Source organism: Balaenoptera ricei, chromosome 16, assembly GCF_028023285.1.
Source record: "Balaenoptera ricei isolate mBalRic1 chromosome 16, mBalRic1.hap2, whole genome shotgun sequence".
NCBI classification, from domain to species: domain Eukaryota; kingdom Metazoa; phylum Chordata; class Mammalia; order Artiodactyla; family Balaenopteridae; genus Balaenoptera; species Balaenoptera ricei.
The window spans coordinates 36,346,095-36,367,838 of NC_082654.1; the positions used below are offsets into that span (position 1 = coordinate 36,346,095).

General features: G+C 41.0%; 1 protein-coding gene across 3 annotated transcripts in view; it reads left to right on the forward strand.

Moving 5' to 3' along the window:
- The first annotated feature begins 1,688 nt into the window (after window positions 1-1,688).
- The window catches only part of HTR7 (5-hydroxytryptamine receptor 7), an 89,287-nt gene continuing 69,231 nt past the window's right edge, over window positions 1,689-21,744 (forward strand). For all 3 annotated transcript variants that reach the window (XM_059899488.1, XM_059899487.1, XM_059899489.1), the window contains exon 1: window positions 1,689-2,513. In XM_059899488.1, the coding sequence (XP_059755471.1) occupies window positions 1,969-2,513 (545 nt within the window). In that variant the 5' untranslated portion in view covers window positions 1,689-1,968. The remainder of the gene's footprint in view (window positions 2,514-21,744) is intronic.

Genomic DNA, 21,744 nt, shown 5'->3' on the forward strand with positions numbered 1-21,744 from the left:
CAAAAACCAAAAACCTGAGACATTTCAATGTAGTCATGAGTGATCTTGGACAAGTCATTAAACTTGTCCCAGCCTCTATTTCCCTCTCTGTATTGCAGGGTGAACAAATGGTTTCTCAGATGCCTTCCAGCTACAAACTAGTTTTCTTTTGTCTGAAATTATGTTTAATACTAACTTAAGTAAGGTTGAAGAAATTTCCTCACCCATCCTCTTAACCATGAAGTAGTATTGTTTTGTGGTCTACATGTTACGCTCCACTCTTCCTCTGAATGTGTTGATCCGCTTACCCCAGACAGAAGAGAGCCTCTGACATGTTCACAGTAGTGAAAGAGCTGTCAGCATTGGCCCATGATTTAGGGATTTATTTTTTCTACTTAAAAAAATTTTTTTGAACGTGTAGAGGGAAGAATATGAATATAGTAATCAGATAAACCTGGGTTTGAAACCTCTTACTTACCAGCTGATTGCAATAGCAACTGTGTTTCCTGATCTGGAAAAACAGGGCTAATACCCACCCTGAAGAATGAAGAGTGTTACCCAGCACTCACATCAGTACATTTTGAGGTTTCTGTTCCTTTTCTTATTTATGATCCGCTAGGGTCTAACTAGAAAAGAAAACAGATTTGATTATTCTTAGTCTTTAAAGAAATCACTGCTGGCTTCCGATAAAATCTTTAAACAAAATGGAGTGAAATAAGTCTCACAAATAATAAAAATCAGCCACTCTGACAGGGTTTCCATACCAAGGCGATTTTAGGCAATAGGCATTAATTAAATCAACATACACATCCAGGATTCTGCAGAACATTTATAACCGGTCATTTCTTCTCTTATGTGCAAGATTTCCAGAATGCCATGGGAGAATTAACCCTCATTTTAATATATTAGGCACTGAAGTCTGAATGTAAAAGCAGCCAAGGTCTATTTTCAGAGCTGAGAGGCCTGTTTCTAGACGCCTGGAGGGTTGGTCACAATGGGTTTAAGCCCTCTGGAGGTCCCTTCCCCGGAGCCCCCGTCTCCTCCTAGGTGTCAGGACCCGGGAGTCCCTCCCTCTCCCTTTTCTCCTTCTTCTGAGCTCCCACCCCCACCCCCATTCAGCCGCTTCTCTTTTTCCATCTTCGCTTTCTCCCATCAGTGGTCAAAATAGGAAACGGAAGTATGTTTGTTGCTTGGTGGAGTGCTAAGAAAGGTTTATTTTAAATTAAGATTAAAAAAAAAAAATCCCTCCCCGGGTTCTTCATTTTGCAATGAGTCCGAGCGTCCGCGGGCTCCCTAGTCCTCCCCCCGACCAAACTGTCGTTCACTAGTGAGGAGGTTCGGGTCTGTCGGAGGGAGTGTGAGCCTCCTGCGGAAAGATCCCCGGGCAAAGCGGCTTGGGATCCCGGGAGGCACGTGGAGCACCGCTCCCCGCCCAGTGCCGGGGGGCGCCGGAGAGACGGCGGCCCCTGCGCAGCCGGGAAAACCCGTCCGGGAGCCCGGGGCGCGCGGGCAGCGGCCGGACGCAGCGGCGGCGCTGGCGGCGGGGACGCGGCGCGGTTGCCGCAGGGGAGCGGCGGCGGCGGCGGCGGCGGCGGGCGCGAGGGGCGGGGCGCTCTCTGCAACTTCTGCCGCTGCCTCCCGGGCGCTCTCGGCCGAGCCACTCGGCGGCTGAAGGCTGCGAGCGGTGCGGTGCGGCCAGCCGAGCCCGGCCCGCCGGCCCGCGATCCCGCGCGTCCCGGGGTTCCGTCGGGTGCTGGAGGCGCCTCCCGCAGGGAGTCCCCGGGTGGCCGCGCTCCCGCGTCGTCCGCTTCTGTTGGGGGACTGGGACGTGCGGGGCCGCAAGGCCGAGCCGGGGCGCCCCCCAGCGGACTGCGCGGGCCCCATGGCTGGGCCGAGCGGAGCGGAACCGACGAGGTGAAGCCCCCGGGCCGGCAGCCGGAGCGCGTGGCGGGGGCGCCGGCTCCATGGGCAGCGACGCACAGCGGCACGATGATGGACGTTAACAGCAGCGGCCGCCCGGACCTCTACGGGCACCTCCGCTCTTTCCTCCTGCCAGAGGTGGGACGCGGGCTGCCCGACCTGAGCCCCGACGGCGCCGGCCCGGTCGCGGGCTCCTGGGCGCCGCACCTGCTGCACGGGGTCCCTGAGGTGACGGCCACCCCCGTGCCCACCTGGGACACACTCCCGGACAATGCCTCCGGCTGCGGGGAGCAGATCAACTACGGCAGAGCCGAGAAAGTTGTGATCGGCTCCATCCTGACGCTCATCACGCTGCTGACAATCGCCGGCAACTGCCTGGTGGTGATCTCGGTGTGCTTCGTCAAGAAGCTTCGCCAGCCCTCCAACTACCTGATCGTGTCCCTGGCGCTGGCCGACCTCTCGGTGGCCGTGGCGGTCATGCCCTTCGTCAGCGTCACCGACCTTATCGGGGGCAAGTGGATCTTTGGCCACTTCTTCTGCAACGTCTTTATCGCCATGGACGTCATGTGCTGCACGGCCTCGATCATGACCCTGTGCGTGATCAGCATCGACAGGTAAGGGCCGGGCCGCCCCGTCCCGGGGTCCGCCTGGGGATGTGCTGGCAGCTCAGCCCCGCACACTTGCCTTTCCTGGTCGGATAAACCAGACTCCCCTGCGGGAGGAAGGGCTGCGCTTAAAACACCCCCCCACACACACACATCAACCCGACACCAACCAAACAACTTCAGTTACAGCGTAGCCTATATACACCTTTAAAAGAAGGGCTCGAAATGTTCTGGTTTACAGTAGTGAGAATTTTAAGACCAAAGTTAAGAGTATTTTAAGCGTTAGCAGTTCCACCAGGGGGTCCCTTGGCTTGGTTTTCAGAAGGGAGGGATTTGATCCTCTCTGAGCCTGACAAACCCTTGCTGTGAGCCTGAAAGAATCAGTTCTTACTTTAAGAAATCAGTAGGAGAAAAGCCACCTTGCTTTCCTGATTGTACGAGCTACTTCTCAGGCCAATAAAAAGACCTAGAGTGGTCCCAAAATTGGGGGGTCTACATGTTTTAACGTTGCACCTCTATGATTGCTGATTCTGAGTCACATTCTTTTGGAAGTCTGGTTTTACTGTCTGGCAAGGCTGTCTGTATCCTACAGGCTTACTGGAGCCTTATTCCCTGTCTGAATGGTTGGTTCTAGCATTTCATCATATCCCTTGGGAATCTTCTCTTGAGAACTCCCCCACTGGAGTAATTGAAACAGAGGCTGACCGTCTGTCAGGGATGCTGGGGGGAAAAAATTCCTGTCTTGGATGTCAGATTGGAATAGGAGACCTGCAAGGTTTCTTCAGATTCTAGGATTACAAGATTCTGCAGTGGAGCTAGTCGTTGGTCCTAGAAATATTGTGTAGTTGACAACTTGAAGTATGGTCCTAATGCTCTGGCAACAGAACAACTCTTTGCTTCTCTGGAGACTGAAATAGTAAACCTTAATATTCACAGTTGGAATTTTGCTACTGTTTTAAAACCAGCACAGGCTGGTATCCTGTTGTGTTTAATGATACAGAGAAACAGTTGCTTATTTTCTTAGTGGACCTACAGAACCTTTAAATGTGTAGACCTTCCAGCAAAGGAGAGATAATTGATGCCTCCACACTTAAAATGAGAGTGTCTCAAAGGATGGTGTAGCACAAAACTGAGGTTTTCCTCCTTTCCTTCCTGTAAACAGTGCTATATTGTGTGTGTGGGTTTTTTTGTTTTGTTTTTTTAATATTTAACATGTTGTGCTGTTTTACTGCTTGGCCAGGGTTTATAGTTACTGAAGGAAGGGGATATTTTCAGGGAAGAAAAATATATTGTATTTGCATTTAGTTAAAGATCTATATTATTTTAAAAAATTGATCCTGCCATTTTGTATATTATGTTAGGAGCTTCTAATAGCAAACAAGGAATTATTTTTAAGAGTAGAGCATGAACTGCATATGTGAGAATATTAGCTCCAAACTTGACAGCTGAAGTTCTGAATGACTGTAGTTAAGCATGACCACAGATATGCATTTACAGTCTGGCTGTGGCAACAGGAACTGGGAGAGTGCACTCAATATACATAGTAAGTATATGCTTGAATTATAAGCGTAAAAATCCGACTGTTCATCCAACAAAAACGGTGCTTCTTGCATGAATGGAGTCCTTTTAAACGGAACTTAGTGTAATAAAGCGAATAACAATTTCTGCTGCAAGTAATGCATTTATAAGCTTTTTTCATTTCATAATTGATAAATGATAAACAAACAGCACAGTGTGCTCATTTGTCTCCTAGGATGACCAGGTTTGGGTGGGACCGTGCTGAGATTCCTGTACATGAGCTAAAGGTTTTCTCTGCTCGTGATGCACGTGTGACTTAGCAGCAGCAGGAACGTCTCCAATACAGAGATGAGGTTAATCCTTTCTTTTTTTTAAACATCTTTATTGGAGTATAATTGCTTTACAATGGTGTGTTAGTTTCTGCTGTATCACAGAGTGAAACAGCTATACATATACATATGTCCCCATATCCCCTCCCTCTTGCATCTCCCTCCCACCCTCCCTATCCCACCCCTCTAGGTGGTCACAAAACACCGAGCTGATGTCCCTGTGCTATGCAGCTGCTTCCCACTAGCTATCTGTTTTACATTTGGTAGTGTATATATGTCAATGCCACTCTCTCACTTCATTCCAGTCCCAGCTTACCCTTCCCCTTCCCCGTGTCCTCAAGTCCATTCTCTACGTCTGCGTCTTTATTCCTATCCCGCTCCTAGGTTCTTCAGAACCTTTTTTTTTCTTTAGATTCCATATATGTGTGTTAGCATATGGTATTTATTTTTCTCTTTCTGACTTACTTCACTCTGTATGACAGACTCTAGGTCCATCCACCTTGACAAGAGCTTCTAATTTCTTTGCCAACTATATCCTTATGATTGTCACAAATTGTGTTAACATAAGGATAAAGATTCTGTCTCTTAGTTTTTTATGAGAATTGCCCCATTGGTGAATTCTGCTTAACAGTTATTTTAGAAGATGAACATGTCATTTATTTAGATAAAATGAAGAATTTATAGCATCGGAAGACACAGATTGCCTTTCTTCCAAGAACACACAGAACTAAAAATGAGAAAAAGGAAAATGCATTTGTTATTGGTTGATTGATAAGGTGCATTATTTCTATTTTTTCTTCAGTTCCATTGTGGAATATGGCCAACGATATAAAAATGTGCTAAGAAAATATGAAAAAGATTTAATCTTCATTCATTCATTTATCCATTCTCTCTCGGGTACCTAATATGTGTTATGCCATGCTTCGTGCAGCATAAGCAAAGATGAATAATAATGTTCTGAGCCCATGCTATGTTACAAGAAGTTGGTTACCTGTTGGGCATTTAACCTGTCTAAAATGGAACCTTTGATTTTTCTTAACCCCTCCCCACCATGCTGGGATGCTTTTCCAGCCTTTTCCAATGGAATTTCGTGCCCTTCTTCTTCACAGGCTTCAACACTCTGATCCCCACCCTTTATAGATAATGACCCATGATCACTGAAAAAGTAGCAGCCATTGGATGGAAACTACTTTGTCTTTCCACTACCAAACGAGTTTTCCTGCTTCTCTACCCTTTTTATTTCCTTCCAGTTAAAAAACAAGAAGACATGGTGTCCCAGCAAAGACCAAACCACCTGCACTTCACATCCTGTTCCCTCTCACATTCTGGAGGACTTGGTTTTTCCCTTGGGTCCTCATCTCTTCTTTGTCTTCAGTGTTGACTCTCAACAGGGTCAAGCTTGATGTTCCATTTTTAAGAACTCCTTCTTTGGCTTCACTCGTCCCTCCAGTTACTGCTCCACTTCACAGTTAAGCTGCTCAAAGAACTGTGACCACAGCCTGACTTTATTTCCTTACTCCTCAGATAGGTGAGTTTGACCCTCACCAGGTCTGCTGTAATACTTTAACTGGCCTTCCTGATTCCACTTCTGTCCAGTCCTCGTCCATTGCCTATGAAGAAGCTAGAATGATCTATTTTATTTTTTAAATGGTTTTAAGTGAGATAACATTTCCCTATAGTGAAATGCACAGATATTAAATGTACATTTTGATGAGTTTTGACAAATGTATGTACCCATGTAACCAACACTCCAATAAGATATAGAATATTCTGTCATCCCGGAAAGTTTCCTTGTGCCCTTTTCAGAGTGATCTTTAAAAAATAGAAATCAAATTATCTTTTATATACAGTTTAAAAACATGCAAAACAGTTGTATATATTGTTTAGGTGAACTTATATAAGGAGTCAAAGTATAAAATAGTGCAGAGGAATGGTGAGCACCAAATTCATGAGAGTAGTTATCTCTGGTGGGGTGGGTGGAGGTGTAATCAGGGAGTAACATACATATCAATGATATCGGTCATGCTTTGTTTCTTAATCTTGATGCTTGATACAGTCTTGTTATCCTGCATATAACTTTCTGTACTTATGAAATATATTTTTAGAACGTTTTTTGGAAATACATGTAGAAAAGTGAGCAATCCTAAATGTAGAGCTTGATGCATTTCCACGAAGTGAACCCATGGAGGTAATCTGCAGCTAGATCAAGAAATTGAACATCACCTACCTCCCAGAGGTCCCCTCTTGCTCTTCTCCAGTTTCTAATGCTCCCAAAGATAACCATTGTCCTGACTGTTAGCATCATAGATTAGTTTTTCTTGGACAAAACCTCATAAAATGGCATCATATAGTGTGTACTCTTAAATCTGGCATCTTTTGCTCAATGATAATGTCTGCTGTGCGATTCGTCCATAGTTTTTAGCCTGTCAGTGTTTTATTCATTTTTTTTGCTGAGTAATATTCCATTTAATTTGCTTATCAGTTCACCTGTAGATGGACATTTGCATTGTTTCCATTTTCTATATATCACTAACAGTGCTTCTATAAATATTTATTTATAAGTCATCCTGTGTACATATTGTCATTCCTTTTGGGTAAATATAACACTGGATAATAAGGTACCTTATTGTATTTTAATTCTATATACCCCTCTCACATCTTTTGTGTTACTGTCATGCATTTTAATCTACCTATTTTAAAAACCTATTAGATATTATCTTTATTGTTATTTTAAGCAGTCAGTATTCATTTTTATTTACCCACATGTTTACCTTTTCCATTGCTCTTTATTTTTTCCTATATTATCATGCCTTCATCTGGGATCATTTTCTTATGCCCGTTAGACTTTCATCAGCATTTTTTAAAGTGAGGGTTTGCTGGTGAACGATCCTCTCAGTTTTTACTTATCTAAAAATGTCTTAATTTTACTATCATTTTGAATGATATTTTCTCTAAGTATGGAATTCTATGTTTGAGTTTTTGTTCAGCACTTTAAAACATTATTCCATTGTCTTCAGGCTTCCATCATTTCTGTTAAAACATTAGTCATTTACCAACAGTGTTATTACTTCTTTGAAGATAATGTGTCTTTTTTCCTCTGGCTGCTTTCAGGATTTTCTTTTTGTCTTTAGTTTTTATGCATTTTTCTGTGATGTCCCTAGGTTTGGCATTATTGGTTATTTTCTGTTGTTTATTTGCTGTCAACCCTACTGAGGTTCTTAGTAACTTTTGTATTTGTGTATTGATATCTCTAATCAGTTTGCTAGTATCTCTTTAAATACTTTTACTGTCCTATTCTTCCTCTCTTCTATGTCTTCAAAGTTACAATAATAATGTCTTCAAAGTTATAATAATTTAGATTGTTTTACTTTATCACACATGTATCTTACACTCTTTTCTTTCTTTTCCATTTTATATTTTTCTCTGTTCTTCAGCTTTGAAGAATTTTGACCTACCTTCCAATTTATTAATCATCTCTTCCACTCTGCTTAATATGTTGTTTGGTCTTATCTACTGAGTTCTTAATTTTAGAGTACTAGAAATTATATTTGATCTTTATTTTTTATTTTTTTGCATTTGATCCTTTTTATTGATTCTAACTCTCTGGTGAAATTCTTTGCCTTTTCACTGAATTTCTCCAACTTGTTGTTATACTTCTGAGCATAATAATCATAGTTAGACTCTTTTTCTACCAACTCTAATATCTGAATCACTTGTGGTGTCTTTGTGTGTGGTCTCTCCCCCCCGACCCAACGCCCAGCTCTGGGTTTTGGCTTTGTGTCTTGGCATGCTTAATAAACATTAATTGTATACTCAACATTTTGTATGAAAAACTGTGGATGTTGTATATGATGTTATTCTACTCCAGAGAAAATAGCTTCTAGGCAGGCATATTGGAGAACTGATTATTGTAATGCAGTTAGGGACTTAGCTGACTGTAGGCTTTGTTTTAGTTTTGATAAAGCTGTGTCTGCCACTGGCCAATGCCTCTTTCTAGGGTGTAGCTTTCTTGGAACTTCAGCTAAGAGCATAGGGGGTTCTCAATGACTTCTCCCCCTGGCTAGTTCAGAACTCTGTTTTTTTTCTCTCCTTAGCAGTGTGAGACTATCACAACTCTCACTGAAAGTTTTTTTGGGAGCTTTCTCCTTGGCTTCTTAGCCTCCTGCCCTGCACAGCTTCAGAATTCAGCAAATGTCTTGAGAGGAATACCGGCCAAGTGTTGGGCATAGTTTTCTGTTCCTTCCTTCTTATTTGGATCTTGGCATCTCAGGTCTCTAATTTTTGTTTTTCTTTCCTCAAGAGACTACCAAAATTTCTTCTGGTATTTTTGCCTCTTAATAGCATTTCTGTTGAGGCTCTTTGCCTGGATCCTCAGCTCCTTACCCCTCACCTAGTTTAGGCAAATGTCCCAAGGGAAAGAGTGGCTGCAGAATTTTGGCTCATCTCTTTGTGGTTCTCTCATTTCTAGGATTTTGTCCCCTCAACTCCTGGTTTTCTCAAAAACTCTGTTATGCCTTTAAGCAGGTGTGTGTGTGTGTGTGTGTGTGTGTGTGTGTGTGTGTGTATGTGTATGTATTTGTGCTTTATCCAGCTTTTCTAGTTGTTTTCAGCAGAAGCATTAGTCTGAAGCATTAAGCAACCCCATCATAGGTAGAAGTGGATGTGTGCCTGAAAGATTTTAAATGTATGCAGATATAGAAATATAATGATGTAAATTTTGTGCTTAAAACCCTTCATTGGCTTTTCATTTCACTAGGAATACAATTCAAAGTCTTTGGCACACCTACAAGGTCCCTGATTTGTTCCTCCCTTACTTCCCAACAACATTTTGTACTGTGTTTCACCTTGCTCTCCATAGTATAGTCATACTGACCTTTTTCAGTTTCTCCAGCATGCCAAATTCTTCCTACATCAGGCCTATTCCATGCGAACCCACCAACTAATATATTTGCAATACTATGATTTCATGTCTGGAGTTCTGTTCCCTAATACATGTTTTTTGATCCCAACTTGGATAGCTTAAAAGTGTTTAACCCTCTAAGATGGCAACAGTTAAAATGTCTGAAAAATACCAAATATTGGCAAGGATGTAGAGCAGAGGGAACTTTCGTATGTTACTAGTGGGACTGTGAACTGGTGAACTACTTTGAAAATAATTTGCCGTTATCATGGAGTGTTGATGATACATACACCCTATGATTCTGGGATTCTGTTATGTTACCACTAGGTATATGTCAGAGAGACTCTTGTCACCAAAAGTCTTGTACAAGAATATTTATAATATCCACAAATTTGAAACTCCCAAACTTGAAATAATATATAAGTGTATCCTTAGTAGAATGGATAAATCAGTTGTGGAACATTCACAGAATAGAATACTGTTGAGTAGTGGTTATCAAACTTGAGCATGCATCAGAACTATCTGGAGGACTTATTAAAACACAGATTACTGGGCCCCATTCCAAGAGTTTCTGGTTCAGTAAGTCTGGGGTGGAGCCCAATTATTTGCATTTAAACAAATTCCCCAATCATTCTGATGCTCCTGGTTTTGGGACCTTACTTAGAAAACTGTTGCTATACAGCAGTGAAAATTGTTGTAGTAAAATGAATCTCACAAAGTAATTTAAACAATTTTTTATTATAAAAATTTTGAAACTTATTTAAGAGTCAAGAGTATAGTATAAAGAGCCTAATCCATCCATCGCCTAGCTTCAACAGTGATGAATTTATGACCACCGTATTCAAAGTATACTTTGCAACTCCTCCATCCTCACAGTATTTTAACTCAGATGTCAGACATCATGTAGTTTCACCCATAAATTCTTTGGGGCCACAAACATAATGCTGAGCAGAAGAAGTGGAGTCCAGAAGAACACATGATTCCATTCATATAAAAATGAAAGAAACAGCATTGTTTAGAGGCATACATAAGTGTAACTATCGTAAAGAAAAGGAAGGAAGTATACATCACGAGAACAAGGATAGTAGCTAGTTACTTCTAGGTGGGAAGGAGGGGTGTTGTGATCAGAGAGGTGTGCTTTTGAGGTGGTGTAATGTTTTATCTCTTGCCTGTAGAGGTAGTTACATGAGGGTTCACTTTAAAAATTACTATTAAAATATTCATGTATATTTTAGGCACTTTCCTACATATGTATTTTGTTTTACATTAAAGGGACAGAAGTACTTACTTGATGACATCTTGTGAGGTGTATATGGATTTACATCAAATGTATGGTTAATCTGAGCAGATACAGTTATTGTTTTAATGCTATTAGCATCCATTAGTTTTTAGCCTCATGTTTGCGGGCAGGGGTCGTTTTTGGGTTGTCCACAGTTACAGGAACTCCTCTGGCTAATTTGCAAGAGCCATAATCTTTAGTTCTGGCTGGTGTCTGGCTGAAGCCTTGCTTCCTCGCCAGGTACTATGACTCATTTGCTTCGATGATCTGAGTTCTGCTCTTGGCTTTAATTCTGCTGTGATCAGCAGTGCAGGGTGCATTCTGGTTTCCCTGGATCCCCTTTCTCTTTGAAGGAAGTCATTCTTGCTCATCTCTGAAATTAATTTTCAGCTTGTATATACACTTTAAGAGTTGATAGAATCCTCTTCTTTTTGTCTTTTTCTCCATCTTGTCACCTGGCCTTCATCTTGGTCAAGACAGACAACCAGAGCCACACTTGGGAAGGAGGAGCAGTGCCCTGGGAGGGTAGCCAGGATTCTGGAGGATTGCGGACTCCACAGGATTGCGGGACTCTGACTTCTTACTGACAGATGAACAGATGCCATCATGTTGTCTGTCATAACTGCTAAACCTAAGTGCCAGTTTCTTATCTTATGTGCTTATCCTTCACACCATTGTCCATATACACTTCCTAAAACATCATTGTGAGGTGTCACTGTGTCATTCTCCTTTAGGAATAACAACTACCATTTTTGAGGGTCTTTTGTGCTACATAAGTTTCTAGAGATTCACATAATATCTCATTTAATCTTCACAACACCTTTGTAAGGGTATTTATTGAGGCCTGTGCTGTCATTGAGGTCGGCTGGCCAAAGGTATAGGAGACAGAGTGTGAACATTTTAAATCCCATTCTGTAGATGAGGAAGCTGAGGAAGCACACACACTGCATGTGGCAGGAACACCATCTGAATCAAAAGCCCATATGTGTTCCTCTACATCATTGTAGCCATTGTCTGCTATATAAAGAGAACATTGTTAAGATAGCATTCAAGGCCTCTTGTGACTTGACCCCAGCCTCCTTTATAGCCTCAGTCTGACTAATCCCATCATAGGCGTCCTCCCTTTTAACAAGATGTCAGAACAGAACTCATGTTCTTACCCCCCCAAACTTGTTCCTCTTCCAAGGTTCCCATCCCAATAAATTGGCATCAGGCCGCACCCATTTGCTTTGCTAGACATTTAGGTATCGCTTTTGAAACTTTCCACCCAGCCCCCCACTGTCACCAGTGCCTCACCAAGCCCAGCTCACTGTCCCTTCACTTTTCTTCTCCCCGGTCCCAGCGCCAGAAACTCAAGCCAAGCCTCTGCCATCTTTCATTTGGGCCATGCGAAGTAGCCTCCCAGGGCTTTCCGTGTATCTACCCTTGCTGCACATTAATGCAGAGTGCGTAACCTGAGCTGCACATTAGAATCACCTGGGCAATGCTCGGAGCCCATCTCTAGAGATCCTGATGTAATTGGTCTGGGTGGGCCTTGGCATCAGTATCTTTGAAAATATCCCCCAGGTGATTCCAATGTGTATTCAGCCGGAGGGAGAAGCCCTGAGTGAGCGTGATCTTGTAAAAATGCAAATGCGATTTTATCCGTGGTTCCCAAAGTTACTTGCACATTAGCATCACCTAGGAATCTTCAAAAAATTCCAAAGCCCATACCCAGGCCGTACACAAACCCAACTGATGCACAGTCTCCAGGGGTGAGACTCATGCATTATATTCTGGAAGCTCCCTAGGTTAACCCAATGTGCAGACCGGTCTGGGCACTGCTGAATTATGCTGTTCTCCTCTTCAGACTCTTTAATGGGTTAATGAGTTCCCCTGCTCTTGGGATAAGGTCCTAAAATTTTAATATGATTTAAAAGATTTTATAATCTGACTTCTGCCTATCTCACTAGATCAGGGGTTGGCAATTTTTTTCCATAAAGAGCTAGATAGTAAATATTTTAGGCTTGTGTGCCATATAGTCTCTGTCGCAGCTACCCAACTCTGCCACTGTAGTGTGAAAGCAGCTATAGACAATATGTAAATGTACGGGCATGGCTGTGTTCCAGTAAAACTTTATTTATGGCTACTGTAATTTGAATTTCATAAGATTTTCACAATGTTATTAAATATTAGTCTTTTTTATTTTTTTCAACTATTTAAAAATATGAAAACATTCTTAGCTGGTGTGTGTGGGGAGGCTATACAAAACCAGGAAGGGACCAGATTTAACCCTGCTGGAGTTTGCCGACTTCTGCCAAAGATTCCGTTCAAGTCAATTCAGTTCTCTAACTATCGTGTAGATCATCTCTCTTCCTCCCCTGCCCCTCTTCCCACCCCCCCACCCCCATATTCTGGCAACTCTGAGCTTCTTTCCATTCCTTGACATTTTGCAATTCAGGGACTTTACAAGTCTTTTTATTGCCTACTCCCAACCCCACCCCCCTGACACACTTATGTGCCTCTTGGGCTGGTTAATTCTTATCACTCTTCAGACAGGTCCTTGACTAGATGTTACTGCCTCATGGAAGCATTCCGAGAATCCCCAGACTATCTTAGACAGTCGTATAACTCCCTGCATTTTTTCTTTCTTGCGCTCACCTCAATTTGTAATTACCGGTTTGTGAAATTAACTGTAATGGGTTCATGATTTGTGGGGTCATCCATACAGCAAGCATGGTAGGACCAGGGTCTCTCTTGTTCGAGACTGAATCCCCAGTCCCCAGCCTAGTACTTGGCACATAGTAGGTGTTCAGTTAATCCGTGTGGATTGACTGAGGAAGGAAGAGAGGGAAGGTGGGTGCCTGTGATTCCCAAATGTCTGGCCTTGCCTTCTTATTCTCCACTTTCTTATGAAATACTCTTCTTGGTGAAGTTTTTTTGGGAAGCCAAATTAGAGTCAGGAGATTGTATAATGAAACAGAAGCAGCGTGGAGGCAGTGGGACAGTCCCAAGGGGTCATCCCATCAAGGCATAGTAGGCTGGTGAGCCACTTTCTGCTCTCCACGTGTGTGCAGAACACTGACATAAACAAGGCCCTAGTGATGCAAAAGATTTAGCAGCTTAGAACCAGGAGTCAGCTCTTTATTATAATCATTGCTGTGCCATGAAGCAGGGTGAAAAGGCAGGCAAAATTAAGCAAAAATCCCAGATCCTTTTCGTTTCAATGAACAAAACATATTTCGACCAAGCTCATGCATCCCAGAAGGAAAGCCATAGGTGTCAGGCATGAAGGAGATACCCAAATAGGGAAGCACAGTAACTGACAGTCGCAATATCATTTATTGAGCACGTACTATGTGCCGGGCCCAGTGCCACGGGATTTATGTGATGCATCTCATTTCATCCCCATGACCACTCTGTGGTTACTCTCATCCCTGCTACCCCTGCAGGATGAGGAAAGGGAGGCTGAGAGAGGTTAAGTAATTTGCCTAAGAGCACACAGGAGGAAAGCAGTGAATCTTGCTTGGCTGAGGGAAGGTCTGACTCCAGCTCAGAGGGGTGTTGGCTTTGTGAACATCATCTTTGAACCATGTCAAGTGATAAGTGTTTTCTCCTGCTGTTCAGACAGGACAGTGATGATGTTAATAGCAATTATTATTATATTCGTATCAGTCCGAAGTCTCTTATCTAATATCCTTGGGGCCAGATGTGTTTTGGCACATTTTCCTCTAGTGTTGATCCACGGTATCTCCCACTCCAGTCCATCTGTTAGCTTTGGGGTTATGGTTAAGGTGAGGTCACTATGGACTATTAAGATCCACATCTTCATAGTTTTATGTTAGATGAGCAGGAGGCCCTAACAAAGAGGCCAAGTGTGTATACGTGTGTGTGTGTGTGTGTGTGTGTGTGTGTGTGAGAGAGAGAGAGAGAGAGAGAAGAGGGATGGAGAGAGGGTTAGGTAGGTTGTGGGGATATGGATGGAGAGAGAGAGAAAGAGAGGGAGGGGAGGTGAGAGGGAGAGAGAGGATACATGGGTGAGCAATCTAGAGGAGATGGTGGGGGTGAGATTTATTTACTAAGCAAACCCTTGTTGTTTGCCTACTGGGTATTGAAGTACTGTGGGGATACAAAGCTGAATAAAGACACAGCCTCGTCCTCAAGAGGTTATCTAGTTGAGCATAAATTAAGATTATTTTATTCACGTACCAGAAAATTTGGACCTTTAAAAAGTTAGGTTGTACATATTGCTTTGCAGTCAATCCCTGTGCGATATGACCTTTCTTGAAAGAGTTTATGAGTCATTTAGCTTCTGGTTGCAAACAATCGGCTAGTTTGAGCACTTCCATCAATAAAACCCCCAGTACTCTATGGCCTGTTTTTGAACAGCCTTTCTGTGCCTGGAGAATTCTTGTTAAGGATTGCTGCAAAATGAGGACTGCTAGGTCAGAACTAAGCACTCATGCTTCTGATGTTGCCTGTTGAAGTACAGGATGCCAGCCTCTGGGGGCTGAGCAGCTGTGGGCCTTTGGGGAAACATCTCCAGTGAACCTATTTGGGAGCTTTATTTTTGCCCATTTAGCCGGTTTGTATTCTCACTTTCATCCTGGCCTCTGTTCTGATTCAAATTCTGTATTTCTGGGCATCCTGATAATATTTCCGAATCTTTCAAAAAGAGGCAGCTGGATAGCTTTCTTCCTTCCAAATGGTTCTTTCATCTGGAACATCAGGCAGAACCGTCCACCTAAAGGGGGCTATCAATATTTATAGTCTATCATGGGGAGACTTAAATGACATGCTTCAATCCATCTATAATCAATCCAGCCCAGCTGCCTGAATATTTCAGAATTTTATTTTGGGAGATGTATGTTCTATACGTTTGGTTTGAAAAAGTCTCTGATATTCACAAGAGAAGTCTTTGCAGATTCTCCTGTTTAATAAATAGATTGCCTCACGGTTTTATACTTGATAGTTTTCTGAATACTGCCAGGCTCCTACCACTCTGGCTTCCTTTCTGGGTCACAAAGGTGATAGTCCTTTGTTAGCAATTTCTTCTTCTTTTTTTTTTTTTTTTGTATTTTATTGTATTTATTTTTTTATACAGCAGGTTCTTATTAGTTATCCATTTTACACATATTAGTGTATATATGTCAATCCCAATCTCCCAGTTCATCACAACACCCTTCCCCTGCTGCTTGCCCCGCTTGGTGTCCATACGTTTGTTCTCTACATCTGTGTCTCTATTTCTGCCCTGCAAACAAGTTCATCTGTACCATCTTTCTAAGTTCCACATATATGCGTTAATATATGATATTTGTTTTTCTCTTTCTGACTCACTTCACTCTGTATGACAGTCTGTAGATTCATCCACATCTCTACAAATAACCCAATTTCGTTCCTTTTTATGGCTGAGTAATATTCCATTGTATATATGTACCACTTCTTCTTTATCCATTCGTCTGTTGATGGGCATTTAGGTTGCTTCCATGACCTGGCTATTGTAAATAGTGCTGCAATGAACATTGGAGTGCATGTGTCTTTTTGAATTATGGTTTTCTTTGGGTATATGCCCAGTAGGGGGATTGCTGGGTCATAAGGTAATTCTCTTTTTAGTTTTTTAAGGAACCTCCATACTGTTCTCCATAGTGGCTGTATCAATTTACATTCCCACCAACAGTGCAAGAGGGTTCCCTTTTCTCCACACCCTCACCAACATTTGTTGTTTGTAGATTTTCTGATGATGCCCATTCTAACAGGTGTGAGGTGATACCTCATTGTAGTTTTGATTTGCATTTCTCTAATAATTAGTGATGTTGAGCAGCTTTTCATGTGCTTCTTGGCCATCTGTATGTCTTCTTTGGAGAAATGTCTATTTAGGTCTTCTGCCCAGTTTTGGATTGGGTTGTTTGTTTTTTTAATATTGAGCTGCATGAGCTGTTTATATATTTTGGAGATTAATCCTTTGTCCGTTGGTTCGTTTGCAAATATTTTCTCCCATTCTGAGGGTTGTCTTTTCGTCTTGTTTGTAGTTTCCTTTGCTTTGCAAAAGCTTTAGGTTTCATTAGATCCCATTTGTTTATTTTTGTTTTTATTTCCATTACTCTAGGAGGTGGATCAAAAAGATCTTGCTGTGATTTATGTCAAAGAGTGTTCTTCCTATATTTTCCTCTAAGAATTTATAGTGTCCGGTCTTACATTTAGGTCTCTAATCCATTTTGAGTTTATTTTTGTGTATGGTGTTAGGGAGTGTTCTAATTTCATTCTTTTACATGTAGCTGTCCAGTTTTCCCAGCACCACTTATTGAAGAGACTGTCTTTTCCCCATTGTATATCCTTGCCTCCTTTGTCATAGATTAGTTGACCATAAGTGCGTGGGTTTATCTCTGGGCTTTCTATCCTCTTCCATTGATCTATATTTCTGTTTTTGTGCCAGTACCATATTGTTTTGATTACTGTAGCTTTGTAGTATAGTCTGAAGTCAGGGAGTCTGATTACTCCAGCTCCATTTTTTTTCCTCAAGACTGCTTTCGCTATTCAGGGTCTTCTGTGTCTCCATACAAATTTTAAGATTTTTTTCTTCTAGTTCCATAAAAAATGCCATTGGTAATTTGATAGGGATTGCATTGAATCTGTAGATTGCTTTGGGTAGTATAGTCATTTTCACAATATTGATTCTTCCAATCCAAGAACATGGTATATCTCGCCATCTGTTTGTATCATCTTTAATTTCTTTCATTAGTGTCTTATAGTTTTCTGCATACAGGTCTTTTGTCTCCATAGGTAGGTTTATTCCTAGGTATTTTATTCTTTTTGTTGCAATGGTGAATGGGACTATTTCCTTCATTTCTCTTTCTGATCTTTCATTGTTAGTGTATAGGAATGCAAGATATTTCTGTGCATTAATTTTGTATCCTGCAACTTTACCAAATTCATTGATTCGCTCTAGTAGTTTTCTGGTGGCATCTTTAGGATTCTCTATGTATAGTATCATGTCATCTGCAAACAGTGACAGTTTTACTTCTTCTTTTCCAATCTGGATTCCTTTTATTTCTTTTTCTTCTCTGATTGCCATGGCTAGGACTTCCAAAACTATGTTGAATAACAGTGGTGAGAGTGGACATCCTTGTCTTGTTCCTGATCTTAGAGGAAATGCTTTAGGTTTTTCACTATTGAGTATGATGTTTGCTTTGGGTTTCTTGTATATGGCCTTTATTATGTTGAGATAAGTTCCCTCTATGCCCACTTTCTGGAGAGTTTTTATCATAAATTGGTGTTGAATTTTGTCAAAAGCTTTTTCTGCATCTATTGAGATGATCATATGGTTTTTATTCTTCAATCTGTTAATATGGTGTATCACATTGATTGATTTGCGTATATTGAAGAATCCTTGCATCCCTGGGATAAATCCCACCTGATCATGGTGTATGATCCTTTTAATGTGTTGTTGGATTCTGTTTGCTAGTATTTTGTTGAGGATTTTTGCATCTATATTCATCAGTGATATTGGTCTGTAATTTTCTTTTTTTGGAGTATCTTTATCTGGTTTTGGTATTAGGGTGATGGTGGCCTCATAGAATGAGTTTGGGAGTGTTCCTTCCTCTGCCTTTTTTTGGAAGAGTTTGAGAAGGATGGGTGTTAGCTCTTCTCTAACTGTTTGATAGAATTCACCTGTGAAGCCATCTGGTCCTGGACTTTTGTTTGTTGGAAGATTTTTAATCACAGTTTCAATTTCAGTGCTTGTGATTGGTCTGTTCATATTTTCTGTTTCTTCCTGGTTCAGTCTTGGAAGGTTATACCTTTCTAAAAATTTGTCCATTTTTTCCAGGTTGTCCATCTTATTGCCATAGAGTTGCTTGTAGTAGTCTCTTAGGATGCTTTGTATTTCTGTGGTATCTGTTGTAACTTCCCCTTTTTCATTTCTGATTTTATTGGTTTGAGTCTTCTCCCTCTTTTCTTGATGAGTCTGGCTAATGGTTTATCCATTTTGTTTATCTTCTCAAAGAACCAGCTTTTAGTTTTATTGATCTTTGCTATTGCTTTCTTTGTTTCTATTCATTTATTTCTGCTCTGATCTTTATGATTTCTTTCCTTCTGCTAACTTTGGGTTTTGTTTGTTCTTCTTTCTCTAGTTCCCTTAGGTATAAGTTTAGATTGTTTATTTGAGATTTTTCTTGTTTCTTGAGGTAGGCTTGTATTGCTGTAAAATTCCCTCTTAGAACTGCTTTTGCTGCATCCCATACGTTTTGGATCATTGTGTTTTCATTGTCATTTGTTTCTAGGTATTTTTTGATTTCCTCTTTGATTTCTACAGTGATCTCTTGGTTATTTAGTAACATATTGTTTAGCCTCCATGTGTTTGTGTTTTTTTTACATTTTTTTCCCTGTAATTGATTTCTAATCTCATAGCTTTGGGGTTAGAAAATATAGTTGATATGATTTCAATTTTCTTAAATTTACTGAGGCTTTATTTGTGACCCAAGATGTCATCTATCCTGGAGAACATTCTGTGCGCACTTGAGAAGAAAGTGTAATCTGTTGTTTTTGGATGGAATGCCCTATAAATATCAATTAAATCTGTCTGGTCTGTTGTGTCATTTAAAGCTTGTGTTTCCTCATTAATTTTCTGTTTGGATGATCTGTCCATTGGTGTAAGTGAGGTGTTAAAGTCCCCCACTATTATTGTGTTACTGTTGATTTCCTCTTTCATAGCTGTTAGCAGTTGCCTTATGTATTGAGGTGCTCCTATGTTGGGTGCATATATATTTATAATGTTTATGTCTTCTTCTTGGATCAATCCCTTGATCATTATGTAGTGTCCTTCCTTGTCTCTTGTAACATTCTTTATTTTAAAGTGTATTTTATCTGATATGAGTATAGCTACTCCAGCTTTCTTTTGATTTCCATTTGCATGGAATGTCTTTTTCCATCCCCTCACTTTCAGTCTGTATGTGTCCCTAGGTCTGAAGTGGGTCTCTTGTAGACAGCATATACATGGGTCTTGTTTTTGTATCCATTCAGCGAGCCTGTGTCTTTTGCTTGGAGCATTTAATCCAATCATGTTTAAGGTAATTATTGATATGTATGCTCCTATTACCATTTTCTTAATTGTTTTGGGTTTGTTTTTGTAGGTCCTTTTCTTCTCTTGTGTTTCCCACTTAGAGAAGTTCCTTTAGCATTTGTTGTAGAGCTGGTTTGGTGGTGCTGAATTCTCTTAGCTTCTACTTGTCTGTAAAGCTTTTGAGTTCTCCATCGAATCTGAATGAGATCTTTGCCAGGTAGAGTAATCTTGGTTGTAGGTTCTTCCCTTTCATCACTTTAAATATGTCATGCCACTCCCTGCTGGCTTGTAGAATTTCTGCTGAGAAATCAGCTGTTAACCTTATGGGAGTTCCCTTGTATGTTATTTGTCATTTTTCCTTTGCTGCTTTCAGTAATTTTTCTTTGTCTTTAATTTTTGCCAATGTGATTACTGTGTGTCTCTGCGTGTTTCTCCTTGGGTTTATCCTGTATGGGACTCTCTGCACTTCCTGGACTTGGGTGGCTGCTTCCTTTCCCATGTTAGGGAAGTTTTTGACTATAATCTCTTCAAATATTTTCTCGGGTCCTTTCTCTCTCTCTTCTCCTCCTGGGACCCCTATAATGCGAATGTTGGTGCATTTAATGTTGTCCCAGAGGTCTCTTAGGCTGTCTTCATTTCTTTTCATTCTTTTTTTCTTTATTCTGTTCCACAGCAGTGAATTCCACCATTCTGTCCTCCAGGTCACTTATGCATTCTTCTGCCTCAGTTATTCTGCTGTTGCTTCCTTCTAGTGTATTTTTCATTTAGGTTATTGTATTGTTCATCTCTGTTTGTTTGTTCTTTAATTCTTCTAGGTCTTTCATTTCTTGCATCTGCTCGATCTTTGCCTCCATTCTTTTTCCGAGGTCCTGGATCTTCTTTACTATCATTATTCTGAATTCTTTTTCTGGAAGGTTGCGTATCTCCACTTCATTTAGTTGTTTTTCTGGGGTTTTACCTTGCTCCTTCATCTGGTACATAGCCCTCTGCCTTTTCATCTAGTCTATCTTCCTGTGAATGTTAGCAATTTCTTGACATAGAAAATTTGCCTTTTCTTTTTATGGGAGTCCTAGGGGGTTCATCTATTCACATCTTCAGTATTTATTGATTACTTAATCTTCATTGGTTACTCTTTTATATCCTCAACAAAAGCAAATAAGGCCTCTGCTGTCTTGAATCTTACATTCTAGTAAGAATAAATAGGCAAGAAACAGATAAACTAAACACACACACACACACACACACACACACACACACACTGATTCATTAGTAATAAGTGCCACATGGAGAATTAAAACAGAGTGATATGTTAGAGTGGTTGGTCATGGAAGGCCTGTCTGAGGAGGTGACATATACATTGTGATGTAAATAACATGATGGAGCTGGCTATGTGAAGATCAGGAGGAAGAACATTCCAGGCAAAGGCAGCAGCTGGTGCAAAGGCCCTGGGCCAGTGTGATTGGGGTAGAGAGATCAAAGGGAAGCCCAGAAGGAGATGAGAGTAGAGCAGTGGTCACAACTCATATTGGAATTTGGGACAGGTAAAGAGATTGGATTTTATTCTAAATGCAGTGGAGGCCTTGGAGAGTTTGAAGTCTCGGGTGACATGATCTGATTTGTACTCTTAATAGTTCCTGTGGTTACTTTGTAGAGAATGAAATGGAGAGGAGTGTGAATGAAAGCTGGGAGACCAATGGGAAGGCTTCTGTCGTTGTTAAGATAAAAGATGATTGAGAGGAGTGAAGATGGAGAAAAGTGGAGGGGTTCAAGATACGTCTGGGAGGCACATTGGCAGGACTAACTGATGGATTGGATGTGGTGGGCGAGGGACAGAGAAGAAAAAAGGATGACTATGTGCTTTGGGCTCAAGCAACTCAGTTGATGGTTATGCTGTTGATCAAATAAGAGAGTAGCAGAACTGGTGGTGAAAATCAAGAGTTCTATCCTGGTTTTTTTTTTTTTTTTTTTTTTTTATCCTGGTTTTTAAAAAAATTTTATTTTATTGATATATAGTTGATTTACAATGTCATATTAATTTCTGCTGTACAGCAAAATAATTCACTTATACATATATAATACATACATACACACACACACACACACACACACACACACATTCTTTTCCATATTCTTTTCCATTATGGTTTATCACAGGATATTGAATATAGTTCCCTGTG